We start from the raw sequence: 20,831 nt of genomic DNA, 5'->3' as shown, positions 1-20,831 counted from the left end.
AGTAGCTGATAATTCAGTCGAATTTGAGAGCGAATACAAATCAAATCTAGAAATGATGTTATAATTACAATTACAATGTGTCTAATAATAATGCCTACAAAGGCAATTAGTTACAATTCTCTTTAAAAAAATGCAATTAGTTACAATAACAAACAATAATAAAGAAACACATTGAACTTCTCAATTGTAGTATAAATTAATAATTATCCATCCCCTTAAAAAGATAAAATCTGTTGAGACGCATTAATTTTGTAACAGATCTCATGACGTCAACGTAATGTTCTTAGCGAGATGTCTGCACGTTTTCCTCGACTCAACATGATAAAATAAATACTCCATAAGATAATAAAGCGGCGTTCTCTAAAATAAGTAAAATTTTATCACATCTCTATTATATATTTATATTATCCCATGTTCTCTAAAAATATAATACGAAAAAACGTTATCATCCCACTTCTCATTATAATATTATCATAAATTCAAGTGAAAAACAAGGAAACATGTTGCTATAATTCTTTTTCATTTTGCTCGGAAAACATTATCCACAATATAAACAAGTGAAAATAGTGAAAATATATATTTATTACGCTTTTTCATCAAATGGAAGACACCCTACTAGAAGAGCAAAATATAATGTTATAATTTTATTTTATGGTTAATTATGTTTTGTGTCCTTAGCTTTCAAAGAATTTAAGAAAATGTTACCAATTTTCAGCATTTTTCAGCATTTCAAAGAATTTAAGAAAAAAACCTCCAACTTTCAGCATTTTTCGTTATATAAAATTTGACGACTAAATTATGAGTTGTCTTGCAGGATTCTTACATGGAATGACGTTGTTTTATTGGGTGAGATTTGAAAAAAAAAAAAAAAAAAGTTCACCTAAAAATTTGGCAACGTGACTCGTCTTTTTATTATCGAATTTTGTATAATGAGACATATTTTTTGAGAAATGTTAAAAGTTGTTGGATGTTGAATAGAAAACAAAAATCTAAAATATTTTATAAAAAATACGGAAAACTAAAGAATAAATTATGACTAACCTTTTATTTTATTGGATGTTTTATTTCTTGGCAACTACATGCATGTATGTTTGTAACAAATTTTGGGGTGCAGTGCAATGTGATAATGATAGAGCTGTAGACCGTTGCAGCATAAATGACTATAGAAACCGTCTTGTCTCTTTCCGAGGCTCTCATATGTCTCATAAAGTATGGATAATGTTATTTGAATCAATTTGATCCGAATTCATTACAATTTAATATAAAAAATGTTCTTACACTTTATGCATTTTCATTTTATAATTTTATTATAATAATTATATACTCTCTCCATTTCATATATATAGACTAATTTGAAATTTACACAAGAATTAAGAAAAATTATTCGAAATGAAAATATATAAATAAACTTCTTAATATGTCATATTTATTATTTAATGGTAAATTAAAGTTTGAACAAATTAAAGAATTAAATGTGGATATAATAATAAACGAGTTAAAAAGTATTACTCCATCCGTCCCACGAATCTTGACACGTTTGGTTTCGACACGGGAATTAAGGAGTTGTAGATTACTGTTTTAAGTGTGTAGTTAATAAAGTATAAAAATGATAAAGTAGGAGAAATGAGATAACAAAAGTAATAAAGTAGGAGAGAAAATGTAATAATTATTACCTTATTTGGAAATGTGTCAAGATTCGTAGGATGACCCAAAAAGGAAAACATGTCAAGATTCGTGGGACGGATGGAGTACTACTTTTTATGAAGTCTATATATTTGGGACATCCGAAAAAGAAAAAGAAACCTATATAAATGGGACAAAGGGAGTATATATATATATATATATATATATATATATATATATATATACTGAGAATAAAAAATTCATTAAATGTTTGTATTTTCAATAAGAATTTTGACTGATTTTATTTATATTTATTAATTGAATAATAATTCATCATTAAATTTGCTTTAAAAATCACCATTAATTGGATATTTTATTTTTAAAACTGGTAATTTATTTTACTTAAAATATACTCCCTCCGTCCGCGAATCGCGATATTGTTTCCACATTATGGACGATGCGAGTTTTAAAGAAAGTGGTGGATATTTATAGATAATAGTGAATATTATAGTGAGTGGAGTTTGGGCCCACAATAAAGGTACTTTTTGATGAAAGTATAAGATTAAGAGAATAAAGTGTTATATGGACCATATAACTTTTTTTTTTTTGGATCAGAAAAAGGCATATCGACCATATAACTATAAATGGAAGTGGAAACGATATCACGAACGAACCGAAATGGCAAATGTGGAAACGATATCGCGGATGGAGGGAGTATAATTTTCATTCAATTTTTAGAAATATATTAAATTATTTAAATAAAATAAAATCATAGTACATATAATTCAAATTATGAACTTAATTTAATAAATATTAAAAAATTGGTAAACTTTTATCAGTACTATTTAAGATAAAACACATTTTTATTTGTAATATTATGACTGTTTTATCCTCATTGATCCAGATCAATTTGATCCAAATAAATTTACCCATAAAGTATATATATATATATATATATATATATATATATATGGGCTAAAATAAAAACACTTCTTAAAATATAAAATATAAACAATTTTCAGCCCTTAGATCATCAAGATATACGGTTGATTCGTAACCCTTTTGGATGAATTCGTGGTTTTGGGTTCGAATCTCAAATGTAGCAAAAATTTATTTTTCATAATTCGTAACCCTATTGGATGAATTCGTAACCCTGTTGGATAAAATTCGTACATTAAAAAATGTTTATATTTATATTTTAAGAAGTGTTTTCACTGTAGCCCTCCCATATATATATATATATATATAGGGGTGGGCTACCGTGAGAGCACATCTTAAAATAAGAAATTAGAGCAATTTTTAAAGTATAAATTTTATGTAGAACACGTATGAATTCGTTGTATAAAGATATGAATTATGAAAAATAAATTTTTGCTACCTTTGAGATTCGAACTGATGATCATAAATCCATCCAACATGATTACGAATCAACCGTAGATCTTGATGATCTAAGGGCTGAAAATGATTGTTATTTTATATCTTAAGAAATGCTCCTATTTTAGCCCTTCCTTATATATATATATATATATATATATATATATATATATATATATGGGAGGGCTAAAATAAGTACATTTCTTAAGATATAAAATACGAATTATTTTCAACTGTTTCTTTTTGCAGCTAAGATGGATCCAGGTGGTCAGGGGTAGTACGGAAATCCTGAGTGCAATTGTGGTAGGAAGAGAATGTTATTATTACGCGTCAGACAAAAAGCCCATTATGTCGGGCGTTATTACTACAAGTGTCCCACTCTTAAGAACCATGTAGATGGTTTCTTTTGGTATGATGAGTTCCAGCTGCTCTCACGCGGCGATATGTATGCGAATATGCATCGGTGGAGCACAACCAATCAAAACATGCATGTGGAGCAATCTACAACTTCTTCTGGTAGTCGATACATGGAAAGGACTGAAGAGAGAGTATGCACGAAAGGGCACCTGCGTCGCCTAGCAACGAATGCATAATCATTTTGATGTAATGGTTATTTGCGTGTTTGTACTTGGTGTTCTTGTTGGGAAGTTCCTCTGATGTATCCGCGTTTGTGATTGCATGTTTGAAGGTGACTCCTTATATCATTTTGTGTGGATGCGTATGAGCACTTTATACCAGTGGCTTTGTCTAATTATTCATTTTTATATTGTATACTTTGGTGAATCGTTATGCCCTGAGCTTTATCATATGGTGATATTAGTATTGTTCAAGCTCATGTGCCCTATTATTTATCATATGCTGCAGGTATATTATGTTTGATAAAGTGTCTTTATTAACATCATATAGATAGGTATTTATTGCATTTGAATTGAATAATGAATTGAACTCCAAAGTGGCGGTGCAGAGGTTTAATTGCGCACGTCTGGGAGAGTAGATCATAACGTGTGCACAGCTAACTTAAATCAACATGACTGCCCTCAGTTATTAATTGCTATGTGACGTTCCAACAACTACCAATTTGGGTTAATTGCACATGATATTACCTCTATAAATACAATTGATATGTGTACAATGAATCACATAAAGCAAAAAAACTTGGAAGCTCATATAAGAAAAGATGGTGAATTTAGATGAAATCTCGGAGCAAGCACGTTTCTTCTACAACGAAAAGTGGAACAAAGAGAAGGACTCAATGCTCCTGCGAAGTATCCTTGTCATCGAGAAAGCAACCGGAATTGTGGGTAAGATATTCCACAGCAAGTCACTATGATTTAATCCCTATGTGATGCGTTGTTTTTTTCGATTGTCATCTGCTCCATTATGTATGTAGATGGAACATGATATAAATCACCGCATGCACGACTCATGACACTCGGAGACATCAACGCCAAGTTTGGGTGCAACCTCCGGCTCTTTGACATCAACAATCGTCTTGATGTCCTCAAAAATCGCTACAATTTTTTTAGGGGACTTATGAAGATGAGGGAAACGAATTGGTGCTGCGAGACCAACATACTCACAGCAGTTGACGAAGTCTGGGAGCGAATCTTCGAGGTTTGCATCCATATTTGAACCCACAATGTTTTTGTATACCAATTCTTGTCATTACACTTTGTTCTCTATTCCTTGACAAATGCCATCGCAAAGGCTTACTAGTTACTACCACCAAGGGAAGCCAGAGTACTACAAAATGTGTGCAGTGTTCGGACTAGACGACATAAAGCACGAGTCAGTGAGAGAGATCATCAACATCAGTGATTCGGTGTACACTGAACTACTCTCATCCGATGAAGAAGTTACATCGTCGGCGGTCCTCGTAGACGATGCTCACTCTGTTTATGAACCCACGATTCCCCCACGTAGCCACGGGTACGTGCAATGGCCATCGAGCAATTCTCGCCCCGGTTTCCCAGCACGTAACGCATTCCCAATGAAGCCACATGATGATGCAGCCAAACCAACGGAGGTTGTGGAGAGTTCTTACGCCCCGTCCAATCCCTTCAAGTAGAGACATCTATGGTGATCCCCTTTTGTCATAGCGTCGAAAATTCTCCATCTGTGGTGCAGTATGTATAAGATTTACGACGTGCTAGTTACGTTTTGAAATGTGTCCTGTATATATGGGTTGGGCACTACTCCGTTAGGCTATGTAATGAAGTAACACCCTTTATGATGATCTATGCTATTTGGTGGTTGCTTGTTAATGAACTTTACATATTGCAACACATGGAACATGGATGAGCACACAAGGAATGTATATGTGCATTAAAATGATCTAAAGAACAAATGAATGGAACACAAGATTTTAAAAAAAAGCAAACAAAGTAATATATTATGTACGCATAAACCAAGTTTACGGACGAACCACCATTAACAATTGGACATTCCAAGTCCAACACAACAAAATATCTATAGACAAGCAACAAACATACCCATCATACCACCTAATTACATTATATATGCATCAAATAATAGGCGCTGCTGCAACGTCACACGTAAGCGCTATATACAAAATAGAATCATCACAAAAGACCATGGGTATTTGCTTTCCTTTCATTTACTATTCCCTTGCAAGATTCACATTGCATAAGCAATGCGTGCATCGGGTGGCAAGCCCATGAAGATCTCCAAACACTCCACCTTGTAAGCAAGGAGCTCGGTCACGTCAAACGTCTCCTCAAGAGATAGACCCGGGATGAGGCTGACCTGTTCAAACACAGCCTTCCTTGCTTGCCCGATGTCAAACTCGTAACCGACACGATTTGATAGTGTCTGCAGCATCTGGGCAGTGTTCCGACTGATCTCGCCCATACATTCATAGAGATTAGCTGACTTGTCCCTCTATTTACGCTTCTTCTTAATGCCACTTGTAGTCCCCTCGCTCCTCTTGCATTGACTGGCGCTCTCCTCAACAACACCATTTTCCATCACAGCTTCAAGATTAACGTGGTAATCCCCATCAGGAGTGTTCTGCGCAGCGTCCATAAGGTCCTCGGCATTGTCACCTGTTGCGCGGTCCTTATCGAACACTTCTTTCCATGCATCAAGCATAGGCCACGACTTGTACCTCATATTCTTCGCATTCGGGTCACGCTGCATAGATATCAACAATAAGATGGAAATTTAACAACAACAAAGCCACAAAGTAAAAGAAAAAACACAAACCTTCGCGATTAGCTCCCACTGCTCGTTAGTAACATCTACCATGTGGTCTCCGTGCACGTTGAACCCAACCCCGCTGATGCCTAACATTGTCGAAAGGCTGTTGTAGTTTTTCTTCCAGGCGGATATCTTTGAATTGATGTGTTGTGAAACTCCTTTCAAGTCCGTGTCTGGGAACACGCGCTTCATTGCATCCTCGAGCTTATTCAGGTAGCCTCCTCTAAAGCCGTTATCTGACTTTCAGCCTTGAGCAACCAATTCCTTCAATGCAATAATGAGAGTCTCCTCCTCTTTGATAGTCCAAGTTCGACGAGTCTTTTCCGTTTTGTTGAGACGGGCACGGACCACGTCACAACTCTCTATTTTACACACAAACGACACACATCCAATATACAATTACACCAGTCAACAATTCCCTTTCGAAAGTATGAAGGTTGGTATCAAGCACGTATACCATAATCAATTTCGGCAATAATGAAGATATTTCATGATTTAAGTAACGGAAGAATATAATGCAAATTCCGACAAATATATGTATGTAACGTAAGGCACCTTGCCGTTTAATCATGTGGATGATTGCACATATATATATATATATATATATATATATATATATTTATACATGTGTGTGTGTGTGTGTATATATAAAAACTATGAGCTAAACCCTATCGATCAGATGACGACAACACATAACAACAGACTTACCTTGTTGCGCTGAATTCATCTTCGCACCAGTCTGTTCAATCTCGCTAATCGCCTGCAAATTCAACACAACTATGAGAAAGTGAATCGTGAGGAATGCATACCGTCGTCTATGAATGGCTATTATATAAAGGTAGAATCTTTTTTCCCTCCCAAAATCACTGCGCGGCGGGAGATAGCCAGGGATACGCTTGGGATTAGCGAAAATTTATGGGGTTATAATTGTCATTTTGCACATGGTATGTGTCACAAGGTTTTCTTTCGGACTAGAATTTTTCGCCTTGTGCGCGCCGATCACTCACAATCGACCAACCAACACTCCCTCACCAACACTCGTGTTTAGATTTGGGTGAGTATTCGTGTACTCGCTCAAGCAACAATCAAGAACATGCACAACGGACATAAACGTAAGACACGCATCAACATACGGGACAACTCACTCACAACCTTTGCATTACTCACAATTCGTACAAAGGAACAATAGGCTTGCACACATGAATCTCTAGTGTGAGATCCGCCCAAAACTGCCCTATCTATGTGATGGACAATCCCCCATCACTAGGATAACCGTCGGGTCAACCGTCTAGTCAATCAGGGGCTTCCCACGTCGTGGGCGGTTATGGCAAAGCCTTGCCCACGAACTTGCGCCCAACCGCCCGCTAACCGTCTCGGCGGGCGCCCATGTCTCGGCACCCCGCACGCCCGACGTGCAATGCCCGGCATCACCAGGCGCACTCGCTCGGCAGCGTGCGTGCCCATGGCACGGCGCTTGTCCGATGCTCGCCCGACACTTGGTCTCGGCGCCCCGCACGCTCGATGTGCGGCGCCTGGCATCACCCAGGGCGCCCACTCGGCGGCGTACGTGCCCGACGACCCTTGCCCACATTCCGAACCAGCCGAGTTGCCTAGGACGGGGCAACCCAACACCATCATGCCGAGGCGTGCCAATTTCTCGACACGTCTCGGCACAACGCTCAAGGGGCTAACAGTATGCTGGAGAGGTGTTATCAAATACATAAGCTATATATCTTTGATTACTTAATGGATTTCAAACGATTAACTTATGAAACATTACATGCCCATCGGTCTTCCTATTACCTTGGGTTGTGTTAAATGGGCTTAGCCTATTAACAAAATCAAACACGCCCTTAACATACAAATATTAATAATTTCTTAAAACTCGTGCCGAAAAGAAATTGTTCAAGCTTCGCGGAACGAAGAAAGTACAATACAGTTGATATCAAAAGTGCAATCCATTTCTGAAAAAAAATGAATTAACTTGATCTAGAAAGTAATAGGAGTATTATTAAGGGTTGTTAATATGTAAGTTAATATTTTGTAAACAGAATTTGGTAGGCGTTGTGTACTTGTGTAGAATATGTTTCGTTAGTCAAGAAATGAATATATTGCTACCTAGAGTCCTAGATAGCTAATATTTTTATCATTTGTTTCTAGAATAGAGATGATCTTCTTGGTAAAATTACCATAAAATGTTTACATGAAGTAAGACAGATCGTATTGCACAATTTTAGTACATCTTCAATAAAAAAAAAATAAAAAAAAAAAGGTTTAATAGTTATTGACTTATTTATAAATAAGTGTTAATACTCCTAAATAACCAATTTACTTAATAAAATGTTAATTACAACTACAAGAATAAAAATATATTAATTCAAACTATTTTTTATATAAATAGACTATTTTATCCTTATTGAAATTATAATAAAAATAAAAGAAAAAATAACAATGAAATTAAAATTTAACTCACCCCTCCCCCTCCCCCTCCCGTTCCCTTTCCTTCTTATCTTCACGCCCCCCCGCCCCCCACCCACCCCCACCACCACCACCACCACCACCACCTCCTTTGCCTTCTCTTTTTTCACCAATTCATTCTTTTCTGACCAATTCAACACACCTCCCCCACCACTACATTTCTCTTTCATTTTCGTCTTCTCTTGACGGGAATGGGTTTGGGGTTCTATTTGTTTGTTCTTTTCTTTTTAGGTTTTAAGTATTATAAATAAATTTAAAATTTATTATTTAAATTTCTGATAAATTTTAAAATATAAGGATATTTTGGTAAAAATAGTTACAATTAATATATTTTTATTTCTATGGTTATTATTAACCTTTGCTTAAGCAAAATGGTTATTTTAATATTTGCCTCTATTTATAATTGCTAGCCCAATTTTGACCATTGCCCTTTTTTCATGTGTTCCAAACTTGGGTTTCAAGCTTGTTCATCAAGGGTTTAATAGTTATTGACTTATTCCCTTAAATCCAAAGGTGGTTGAGTATTAGGTGAAGCAATTATGGAGATTAATTTAGATTACATAGATAGTTTAGTATAACTTCCTTTGAAATTTAAGATAATTCAATGTTGTATTAAATTTATTTCCATTTTTGGTGACATTCCCTTGAGCTGGATTCATGAACCAATTGACAGTATAACGTAGGCGAGCATAGCCGTCTCCTCCACCAATAAATTATAAGATGAATTATGTGCGTTGATGTATTAAATTTTTAATGCTTTTTATAGTAAAATTCCCTTTTATACAATTTGATAAAAATAAAATAAAATAGCGAGTATGCGAGTTTCGTCCCTTATTTTGATTTACAATCTCAATGCATGTTTGTATTTGTTCACATTTGAATTCCAAAACTACAATCTTAATGCTTTTTATGGTAAAATTCCCTTTTATTCAATTTGATAAAAATAAAATAAAATAGTGAATATGCGAGTGTCGTCCCTCATTTTGATTTACAATCTTAATGCGAGTGTCGATATGAATATGAATATGAATGTGAATAATGATTCATTATTTCATTTTTTAGTAAATTTGACCATTTTATTTTAGTGCACAAGTTAGAATGTGAGATTTTAAAAAGTTATCCAACGGGAAAATTCAAAAATAATTGAGAGCTTTTAAAATGCATTGTCTAAGTTGTCATCTTGTGATATTAATTTTACCTTTCAATGTTTGAAATTGCAACTCGAATCGTCAGAAAGCCCTAACTAATTCCATTGCGCCAACTCTCGACTCAATTACTTGACTTCAAAACTATGCAAAAATTGAAAGGAATTAATTCATCACAAATCAAAATATATAAAATATTAGTGAAACGCTTAAAAATTAAATGTAATTTGCAACCATATCTAAAAATTGGAATCTAGATTGCAATAATATGCTACTATAAAACTTGTATACTTCATTTAATTCTAAAACTACGACCATATTCAAACAAATTGCGAAATATGCTATGGTCCAAAAATTCAATAATACACAAGTTTGAAATACTATGTGATTGAAATTGCCAAACGCGGCTTTGATTGGGCTGTCATTCTTAAAATCACAGGCAAACCAGCCAAGATGCGAAGTTACACGTTAAATGCCAGTTTGGATTCATGAAAACGCTACACTTTATGTAAAATAAACAACCTTTTCTCCAAATAAAAAAATGCAGATTTCAAGAAAGTGATCCAACCCCACAAACAAAATTCCATATTAAATAAACAATTCCCACTACTATTCCAATTCCATCAATCCTTAATCCCTAAAACCCCACAATAAATCTATGCAATAAAACACCCCAAAACCTACAAAAAGCTAAAGTAAAAGTTGCCAAACAGCCATTTTATACCAAACACAAAAAAAAGCAAAAGCCAAAAAAAAAGAGTAAAAAGTGTTCATCCATTTGCACATACACACACACATTTTTCTCACAAAAAATGGAAGAAGATGGGGGGGATGACCTCACCCCCTTCTGGGTCCAAAGCACCACCAACCTCCGCCGAGCCGACCGCCTCCGCCGCGGCGTCGCCGCCGTGTTCTTCAGCTCGGGGCTGGTGGTTTTCCTTTTGTTGGTAACAGCTGCATTTTTCTTGGCTTTTATAGTGCCCTCCACCATTTCTTTTAGTGCTACTATTTTTAGGCCTAATAGCGTCAAGAAAAGCTGGGATTCTTTGAACATTGTGCTTGTTTTGGTTGCTGTAGTTTTTGGGTTTCTTAGCAGAAATCGAAATGAGGAGAAATCTCCATTGTTTGATGAATTTCAAACTTCTCCGATCAAGGACGATGAAACCCAGAAATCGAAATTGTTTAATTTTCCATCAAATGATGAGGAAAAATCGAATCTTTATGAATTTCAAGATTTTCAGCAGCATAAAAATTCGATCTTGAGAAGAAGCAGCAGCTCCTACCCTGATCTGCGTGAATTTTCTTCATCAAATTGGAGTTATGGAGATTATCAGAGGAGATTTTTTGATGATTTTCATGTTGATTCGAGCCGGAGCTCGGATCCGTTGCAGCTTCACCACCGCCGCCACCGGAGCTTGGAGCAAGTTGATTATCTGACGCCGCCACCGCAAACTAAGACCGTTCTTGTTGATACATTGGTGTCTAAATCCAATGCGGAGGGTAAAAGTTTTCCGGCAGAGACGGCGCCGCCGCCGCCGGAAGATGAGGAGATTGGGAAGAGGGTGGTGAATGAGAGTGCGGTGGTGAGGGAGGAGAGATCGAGCAGGAGATTTTACAAAGATTTGGAGATCTCAAATCCTGTTTCGGCGCCGAAGCCGCCGCTGCCACCGGTGGAGGAATCTACTCCGCCGCCGGAATTTCAAGAAAGTCAGAAACGGAGCCGTGAGAGAGCGGCGCGGAAGAAGGAAAGGTCGAGTAGAAGGCAGATTTACAAAGATGTGGAACCCATCACGATGGCACCACCACCTCCTCCGCCGCCGCCGCCGCAGAAGAGCGGCAAGAGTGAGAGAAGAAGAGGCGGCGCGGCCGCGAATTCGACTAAAGTTTTCTTGAATTCTCTCTACAATAAGAATAAGAAGAAGCAGAGGCAAAGGAGCGTAGAGAATATGGATTCTCTTCTCCACGAAGCTCCGCCACCTCTGAGCTTCCAAATTCCGCCGCCGTCGCCTCCTCCTCCTCCTCCGCCTCCGCCGCCGCCACCGTCGGTCTTCCACACTCTGTTCTCATCCAAGAAGCCCAAAAGAAAAAGAACCATAACGGTCACACTGGAACCATTGCCGCCTTCGGACGCGCCGCCTCCCGCGGAGGCGCGTGACCCAGAACCCGCTTCTCAGGCGGCGGCGCCAGCGCTCACTCGCAAGCCGCCGAAACCCGTGAAGATGAACAACTTCGACAGGCTCGACGATGCCTCGAACAGCGGCGGTGAGTCCCCGATGAGCCGTATTCCGCCGCCACCACCTCCGCCGCCGCCGTCGCTCTTGAAAACCCCGGCGTGGAGGTTCGTGGTGCAAGGCGATTACGTCAGGGTGAACAGCAACGATAGCTCCAGGAGCGGCTCTCCGGACCTCGACGAAACGGACTCCGACGTCACTCCGTCGGCGGCGGACGGCGGCGCCGCGGTGGCGGCGGCGGCGTTGTTCTGCCCGAGTCCAGATGTGAACACGAAGGCTGAGAGCTTCATCACTAATTTTCGGGCCAAATTGAAGCTTGAGAAGATCCATTCCATGAAGAAAAGAGATGTGGGCCCGTCTAGTCTTGGCCCGGGCTCGGGCCCAAATCAGATTTAGTGCTTTCTTTTGTAATAAAAATTTGATTTTTTTATTTATTTCATTTTTGGATTTACTGTTGACGTATCGATGGAGAGGCTGTTTTTGTGGATTATGTGGATTGTCATAGCTTTAGACATATACATGCCGATTTCAAGAATAACTAGTTATTAGTTCGTCGAATTTAGATGAAAATTCATTTTACGTTATTGTGTTGAAGAATAATTTCATACTCCCTCGTTCTTATAAATTGTGACTCAATAGAAGTGGCACAAATTTTAAGAACATTGTCTTTGAATGAAGATTGAGTCTCATACCATTATATAAATAATATGAAAAAAAGTTTATAGGATTATTTATATAAATAATAAAAAAAAAACAATAATCAGGTGTCAAGTTTATTTGGAAAAGTCCGGTGAGTTTGGACCAGTCCAATCTCTTGCCACATACAAAAATGAGAGGAAAAAGGTGTGTGGTTCGTACATTTAAGATTGTGTTTAGGGGATTTGCTTATTATTCTTATTTTGTCCATCTAAAATGATTTTTCCCCCTTAAATTCATTAGTTAAAATATGTTGCTTGAAATTAAAAAATCATGCCAAATAATCTAAAATCTTAAAAAAACGTCCCTTATATATTCAAATTTACTTATTGAGTTTCCTGTTTACATTGTACTTGTCCAATTCTTAAAAGCGTCTATAAACTCCAAGAATGCAGAAAATCAAATGAATTCTAGAATTGCATCACCAAATGGCGCCTTTTTTTTTTTTTTGTAACACAAATTTATTCAAAATTTTAAAATCTTCAAATTTCCCACAATTCTTACAAGTTCAGCCCCTTATAACTAGGGGATCTAAACCAGATCAATTTCAATCACAAAAGCAGAAACACTTAAAATTCAGTTTACAAAAAAGAAAAAAAAAACTATGATCCATCATTCAATTCCTACTTGAAGACAACAAGGAGAGAACCGAGGGATATACAACTTTTTTGGTGCGAGAATTAATATGAGTGCGTAAATTAATTAAAAAATTATAGGATTTACAACTTTTTGAGGGATATATATTTTACATCATTTTAAACCTCAAATTATTTTTATACTATCAATTATATTCTAAATTATCGAAAATATATTTTTAAATCTTGAACTATCAATTTTGTGTCAATTGATCAATTCGTCCATTTTTTTTGGCTCCAAAATTTGATGTGCCTCGCTGAATTCTAGGATGTATTTATAATCATTCTTTTTTTTATATTGTATGAAACAACGTCAATATATGCCTTACTAATTGAAAATTCAAAAGGTGAAAAATGGACGAAGAGTATCAATTGATACATTTAAATAATTATTTTTGATAATTTAAAATATAATTGATAGTGTGAAAATAATTTGGGGTTTAAAATAATATTTACTATGTATAAAATGAATCATTTATAATAGGATTATAGGGCAAATCAAAGTGGAAAGCTGAGTCACTAATAACGAAATAGATGGAGTATCTTTTACGGTATCCTTGTACTTGTAATATGATTATATCTCAGTGGTAAATGATGGATTTCACTCATCATGATTCAAGAGCCCACTACTTGGAAGCCAGTCTCTCCACAAATGCTACAAGAAGCTGTGTTTCCTGCTTTATGTGTTCAACCCATCTTGCTTTGATCCTCACCTTTTCCAGACTTTGCTTCAGATTTAGCGCGATGGAGGGAAGAGCGTCGTCTCCACCGAAAAACACTTCAGCTTCGTCTGCCACATCATCACTGCAGAACTGGACACAAGTATGCATAATCAGAAGGGCGTTTACTTTACATTATTGAGTATTTTTTTTATCTCATTACTAGAATTTCTCCGATTACACCATTTTAATGAGATATGAATCAAACAAAATTAACTCAAATGATAGAAATAATTAAGGGCCTTGAAATATCCCAAAATTTCAGTCCATCTTAGTAAATAATGGCTGTGTTGGCCACTTACTGGTGTGATAATGTCTCGTATGAAATGAGTAAGAAGCATCTCCTTTCCCCATTTCTTCAGTATCAGATCCCAATTTTCCTGCAAAATTGGGAAAGCATTTATCCTCTCTTGGAACGAATTCACTAAGAAAAAATTGTTCAGATCCACTGTCTTTTCCAACAGATTGAGCGAGTCGAAATGCTAATCGGGTACCTTAAGCCACGTCCATGCCGTGGTGCGACCTTCCCAGCTTAAAACCCGAAGCACATAGACTATATCTTGTTGAGGAACCTTCATGCGAGCAAAAGTAGTAAATTGAATGATAAAGCAGAAGGAAAACAGTTCTTGATGGTGCCATACCTCGTGCGATAACGCGAAGTCAAGAACTTCTGAAACTATAGCAGGGTCGGGAGAAGAACCGATGCAGCCTGCAAGAGGCAACACGCAGTTAGAATTTGCACATTTTATGAAGTTTTTAACTAAACCTTACGCAAAATCCGTGTCTTCTCTTGAACTGCATCGACTTCTTTGTATAGCTTTTGCAGCCACCTCAACCCGGTTTTATCTGCACTGCTCGTATTTCTCATCACTGCTACATAAGCAGCCTGTCAAAGACGTTTGAATGGAACAGGTTAGCGAGAGAAACAGTGGAACAGAACAGAAATATTTGATGCTACCTTTCTGGTGTTAACTGGAAGTAATGAGGTGTTTTTATCCTCCAGGTATGCTTGGAAACGATTTATTGCTTCCTCTTTCGTCTGAAGATGATCGAGATTCACTAATGCTGTCAAAACCTGCTCCCTTTTTAGTTCATCTAATTGGCTTTCACCCGGTACGGCATCCCAGCCCAGTTTTCTGCCCAAGAAACAATCGATCTTGAGAAAAGCATGGCAAATAGAATTTTTACATATATTCTTGGGTTAATGGTAGCTTTTGCCCATTTTCGAAAATAAAAAGTACTCCCTCCGTCCCACGAATCATGATCCAGTTTCTTTTTTGGTTTGTCCCACGAAACTTGACCTATTTCTAAAAATGACAAAAAATTTACTCTTTATTCACCTTTTCACTTTTTCACCTACCACACTTAACACACAAAATATCAATTTCTTAATTCCCCGTGCCGAAAAGAACTGGGTCATGCTTCATGGGACGGAGGGAGTAAAAAATACACATTATAACTATCCATTTTGAACTTGAAAGGATAAAGTTGCCCTTATTCAGATTGCAAACTTTGATCGACATGCTCTAATGCACGACGTGTTCGACCACTGCGAGTCGAGCGTTAGTACATTTATGATAAATAAATTAATGCTCGACCTCTGCAAGTCGCGTATTAATGGTAAATGCACCAATGCTCGACATGTTCGATCACTGCAAATTGAGCATTCTCAGAAAATGCATTAATGCTCGACATACTCAACCATTGCAAGTTGTGCAGTCGAGCATCAGTGTAAAATTTGCACTAAGGGTAAAGAAGTCTTAAATGGGTATAATTTATATATTTTGTAAAAAGTGAGTTTTTTTTAGGTTTGGTCTTTCAAAAGACATTGATATTTCTCACTCTGCATGTGGTTGAAGGAGACTGATGAAGAATTGCTTTAAATTAGACTCCAAATCTGGGATGGCATCTCTTATGATTCTTGAAGTACTGTAGATAATCTGTGTAATGAAGATTTAAAACAATATTCCTCAAAAAATGAATGTTAGTAATTTAACTGAAAAAAAATACGAGAATTTACATTGATGAGCCTTGTCAACACGATATATTCCAGATCTTTCCTGTACGTATCCATCAAGTGAAGCAAAGACGAGAACGGTGTCAAGCACGCCTCACAGAGAGCAAACGCGTCGTCCAAAATCCCTTTCGAAGAAGATTAAACTGAATTTGTAAAGCTTGAATCTCTGTATATAAGAAAACAATCATGAATAAGAGTTTTAGAGACTGCCACTAACCGAATTCGTCTGATGCCGATAAGCAATTGCTCGCTATAGCTTTCCGTAGCTGAGCTTCAAGATCATCGTCGTATTTCACCCTGTAGAAACCAGCTTGGTGGACATTAATTTTGATCCACCAATTCTCTTCAATGTCTTCTATGTCAGCAATATCCAACTGCCCATTTTTTGCTTCTAACAGAAATTTCTTCTGGTTTTCGTATGAAGATACACACAATGTCACTGGAACTATCCATTGAGCATCAGAATCCAGTGCTGAAGACAAAAAATGGGTCTGAACATGGCAGAGAAGAATGAGCTTAACTAACTGTTCCAATATTCATCGCAAAACAATGCCTTTCTTTTTTTAACTCTTTAGACACCAAACCTGTTCGAATTCGCAAGTAGTGCCCTTCAGCTTTGCTGTAATAACAGGGTAGCCCATTTGCTTTGTCCACATGTTCATGATTTTGTCGACTTCCACTCCTGAAGTCTCTGCGATAACCTTCCATAGATCTTCTGTCTTGGCATTGCTGAATCCGAACTTCTTCATGTAGGAAGCTAATGACTTCTGCCTCACAAAAAGGGTAATCAAAGTCAGTAGTTTGCTTTTCTTGATCACGGTGTAAAACGGATGATGAAAGATAGATTTGAGAAACACACCTGGAAAATCTCGTCACCAAGAAAATTTTGTAACATCCTGATAACAGAACACCCCTTTCTATAGCTTATGTCATCAAAATATTCAAGAACTGCTCGAGCTTGAGGTATTTCGACCTGCAGAATGTAATATCTCACGTTATTCAACAGGACGACTAGTCTTGGAAGACATCACGGGATGTTACCTCAATTGGATGTGATTTTTCCAATGCATCCATTTGCAAGCCATCTTCTGTCTCTTGAAGAAATAGGTTCCAAATGTTCCATTCGGGGAATAGTTTGTCAGTAACCAAATAACTCACCTAAAAGCATCAGCAACGGCCAAATTAGGAAAAAAGAGAGCAACAATATTCATCTCTACAAAGGAATCGAAAATTACCCATGTAGCAAAGCCCTCATTAAGCCATAGATGAGTCCACCATTCCATTGTCACCAAGTTACCAAACCAGTGATGAGCAACTTCATGAGCCACGACGATTGTTTGCTGCCTCGTAAAAAAGATGATACAATTAAACAGGAGAGATTCATAGATAGCATATGAGTGCTAAGAAAAGTGATTTCATACATTTGAGAACAAAGTAATTTCGTAAAACTACTTCTTAACATACCCTCTGTATGTTAGCTGCTGCGGAATGCAATTCATCAAGAAGGAGCTCGCTCTCTCGGAATGTAATCAAACCATAATTCTCCATGGCTCCACCGGAAAACTCAGGAACTGCAACCATATCCATTTTTGGAAGTGGATAGGGTGTCGAGAAATACCTGTGCAAAATTCCATCAAATGGAAATCACACTGCTCTATTGATCTTGATTTCGAAGAAGAAGATAGACAGATATCTTACATTTTGAAAAAACTGAGTGTCTTCATAGCAATATCGAGAGCAAACTTGCCCTTATCACTTTTACCTACTGGGCAATAGGACCGGACTTTGATTCCTGCATGGACATATGGGAGTTAAGAACTCACCAAAGATAGAAAAAAACCGATATATTCTTGATTGTTCGGATACCATCATCTGTTGTGTCTTCAATGTAGTCGAACAAACCAACTACGATAGCCACTAAGTAAGTAGACATAAGAATTGACTCTTCAAAGTGAACGGTCTTGAGATGCCCATGGACTTTCTCCTCAGAAACCGGCATGTTAGACAATGCTGTCAAATCGGATGGAATGTTTTCCAACGTTATCTTAAAGGTGGCCTGAAATGGTGGAAATCTATCAGACGATCAGAGAGCAGAATGGGAAGGAAAGAAGTAAATTAAATCCATCAAAATAACAGAAAGGATTATTAATAGAAAAGGATCTAAACACAATGAAGTGGTTTCTTCTATGTCTAAGTTGCATCCTTTTCATTTCTTATTTGACTAAACTGAACATAAAAGAACCGATTTTCAATATAGAAGGAACTTTTACTAGAACTAAACTTCATTCATGTCAATGATTAGATATTCCAGAAGGAGTTCAGATACTTGTATGATCCAGAACTTTTAGCACAAAGAAACATTAGATTAGTTCTATAATTTTACATTATTAGATAGGAAATTTTAATTTCAATCCTAGTGGACCTTGAGAGCAGGTTCATCCCAGCAAGGAAAGCATCTCCGTGCATCAACTGCCTCAAATTGAGTTGCTGCCATATTCTTCTTCTCCCCTTTATCAGAGTAAGTACTGCAGTGATGTGTTGCTAAAATCAGCAAGCAACGCTTACACAGTTTCACCCGAATAAGGACTCGTTAAATTACAAGTTAGAAACATTGTTCAGAAACACCACCTTCCAACTTCTGTAAGCTTTTGTCGAATCACCATATACACACAAAATTCTCTGAATTTTTTTGTCCTATTATATTCCCAAGAAACGAATAATCAGAAAGGCTTACCATCTATATAGGCCCTTCAGATGTTCATTTAGCACCCCTGAAAACTCAATCTCCAATAAGCCATATCCCACTTCCAATAACTCTTCAAACACCAAAACAAGAATCTCATCATCACTATCCACCACTATATCAGATGGAACATGTTTCTGCAATAAAAATAAAGCAAAACAAGAACAGGAATCCATGATCAAGAGCGGAAAAGAACACAATATTCATACTCAATTAGAGTTTGTCTTCCAACAAGACCAAGGAAATGGAAAGAGAAGGGATCAACAATCAACCAAAGTAATATAAAAAATCACAATCAACAGATATATGAGCTCCAAAAGAAATACTTGTTTCTGAGAGCTGGTGAAGTAGACTCGATGAACGACGAGTTCGAGTGCGTTCAAGACCAGAAATTTCGTGGGCTTGTTAATAGAAGTATCAATAGCTACACATCCAGAAAAAGTGCAAGCAGAGAGATCCAGTTTTAAAGTAAGCTCATAGCGTTTTGGGACTGCAAATTCTGGAAGTCTTGTCTGCCCTTTAAATTTTTCGATTGTTTGTTCTTGGATTTCCATCTCAGCACTATCTACTGTCAATTCTTTTGATCCTTTTCTGTATTTCTGGATGGAATTTTAGCCTAGATAGGATTAACAACCAGAATTGAGAAACTGCAAAGTGTATTATAATGTATGAAGACTTGCTTTTTGTATCTTTCTTTATATTTTTTGTGTGGATTAACTAATTTTTAGAATGAGTGGATTAGCCATTCAGCTGTATTACATGTGAGTGGCTAGCTAGATAGCTACGTGAAAAATATCCATTACTCTCAAACAAATCACGGAGCAAAAAATAATTGCAAGCTCATAAGCCAATCAATTTCATCACTTCAAAAATATTTTAAACACCATAAGTCAAACCAGTGGGCTGCTGAAAATGGTCCAGAGTCAGAGAAAGCTAAGATTAGGCTAATAAAAGAACAAGCAACAATAAAACAAAACAGTCGATTTAATAGGCAAATTTCTTCCATTGCTTCAAATGATTTTATTAAGGCTAAACCGATATATTTACAACAGTTAGATATGGAATTTGAAGAACAACAAGTTCGAGCTCTTTAAATAAAAGGAAATCAAGACTTCCACAATTCGGAGTCCCTAATAGTTATGATCTCACCGTAGGTGATGCAGAAGACGAGCTGCGCGAAGATGTTTATTCATCACTTGTAATATACAGGTTTCTCTAAAATGGAGAGATGCCAAGGTTTTGTCCTCCAAGATGACAGTGTACTCCATTGCATTTCACGTGTTCGACGAATTGCGCCAAAGACGTTATAAATGTACAGATGAATTATCTCGTTTCTAACTCCTCATTTCGCTATTCTGTAATTACTAGTGTACCTCCCGCACTATGCGCGGTGAATATGATTTTAGATTCGCGCAAAATATGTATATATATATTTATAATATTAATATAAATTAATACAATTAAATTTTGATATCAAATTTATTTTTTTGCAAAGTGATCTAATATTTTAATATAACCAATGTAATTCAAATAAAAGTATAACATAAGTCTATATATAGATATTGTATCACTTATATAAGGAGTTCTATAATTATACAAATTAAATCAAATTTATCGTATAAAATAAGTTGTGTATGAATTTTGTATGTAACATTATGAATTTGATGTGAAAAATAATGAATTAAAAAAATCAACCTATGAAATTGAAATTTTGGACCAAAAAATCATTCAGCAAAACTATAATTTCACCAAAGATCTTCATAATTCAAGGGATTAAAGACATACCATGTCTCAACACATATTTTTGAAAAATTAATAAACATGTAAAGATATCCGAGCTTAATTTAATACCTATCAAATATAATTGTATGGATACAAAAAAATATAATACATTAATTAAAAATAAAAAAGTTGTCATATTTTGAAAGAAACACTTATTTTAAACAAATTA

At 36.5% G+C, this 20,831-nt stretch overlaps 3 protein-coding genes across 5 annotated transcripts; 1 reads left to right on the top strand and 2 right to left on the bottom strand.

Moving 5' to 3' along the window:
• Positions 1–5,898: 5,898 nt before the first annotated feature.
• On the bottom strand, positions 5,899–6,567 carry LOC131009620 (uncharacterized). The gene is made up of 2 exons (XM_057937035.1): positions 6,223–6,567; positions 5,899–6,132 (listed from the first exon to the last, which is right to left on the bottom strand). Exons 1-2 carry the CDS (start codon positions 6,406–6,408, stop codon positions 5,899–5,901), a joined length of 420 nt encoding a protein of 139 aa, XP_057793018.1. The 5' UTR covers positions 6,409–6,567.
• Positions 6,568–10,651: 4,084 nt separating this feature from the next.
• LOC131009616 (pollen-specific leucine-rich repeat extensin-like protein 1) lies at positions 10,652–12,466 on the top strand. Its single transcript, XM_057937032.1, has one exon. The coding sequence runs from the start codon at positions 10,652–10,654 to the stop codon at positions 12,464–12,466; it is 1,815 nt and encodes a 604-aa protein (XP_057793015.1).
• Positions 12,467–13,833: 1,367 nt separating this feature from the next.
• Positions 13,834–20,173, bottom strand: LOC130991042 (aminopeptidase M1-like). Of its 3 annotated transcripts, XM_057915242.1 has the most exons (20): positions 20,030–20,165; positions 19,207–19,496; positions 18,872–19,017; positions 18,560–18,662; positions 18,004–18,193; positions 17,836–17,929; positions 17,602–17,755; positions 17,373–17,477; positions 17,179–17,295; positions 16,997–17,110; positions 16,722–16,904; positions 16,355–16,628; positions 16,141–16,262; positions 15,963–16,060; positions 15,079–15,256; positions 14,892–15,006; positions 14,762–14,829; positions 14,615–14,692; positions 14,423–14,500; positions 13,834–14,213 (listed from the first exon to the last, which is right to left on the bottom strand). In XM_057915242.1, exons 2-20 carry the CDS (start codon positions 19,432–19,434, stop codon positions 14,028–14,030), a joined length of 2,631 nt encoding a protein of 876 aa, XP_057771225.1. In that variant the 5' UTR covers positions 19,435–19,496; positions 20,030–20,165; the 3' UTR covers positions 13,834–14,027. The 3 variants fall into 3 exon arrangements, with proteins under 3 accessions (XP_057771225.1, XP_057771226.1, XP_057771224.1); XM_057915243.1 differs by lacking the exon at positions 19,207–19,496 and having other exon boundaries at positions 20,030–20,173; XM_057915241.1 differs by having other exon boundaries at positions 19,207–20,043.
• Between the last annotated feature and the right edge of the window lie 658 nt (positions 20,174–20,831).

Source organism: Salvia miltiorrhiza, chromosome 1, assembly GCF_028751815.1.
Source record: "Salvia miltiorrhiza cultivar Shanhuang (shh) chromosome 1, IMPLAD_Smil_shh, whole genome shotgun sequence".
NCBI classification, from domain to species: Eukaryota; Viridiplantae; Streptophyta; class Magnoliopsida; order Lamiales; family Lamiaceae; genus Salvia; species Salvia miltiorrhiza.
Note: the sequence above shows the minus strand (reverse complement) of the source record. Positions and strands in the feature narration are given on the sequence as shown.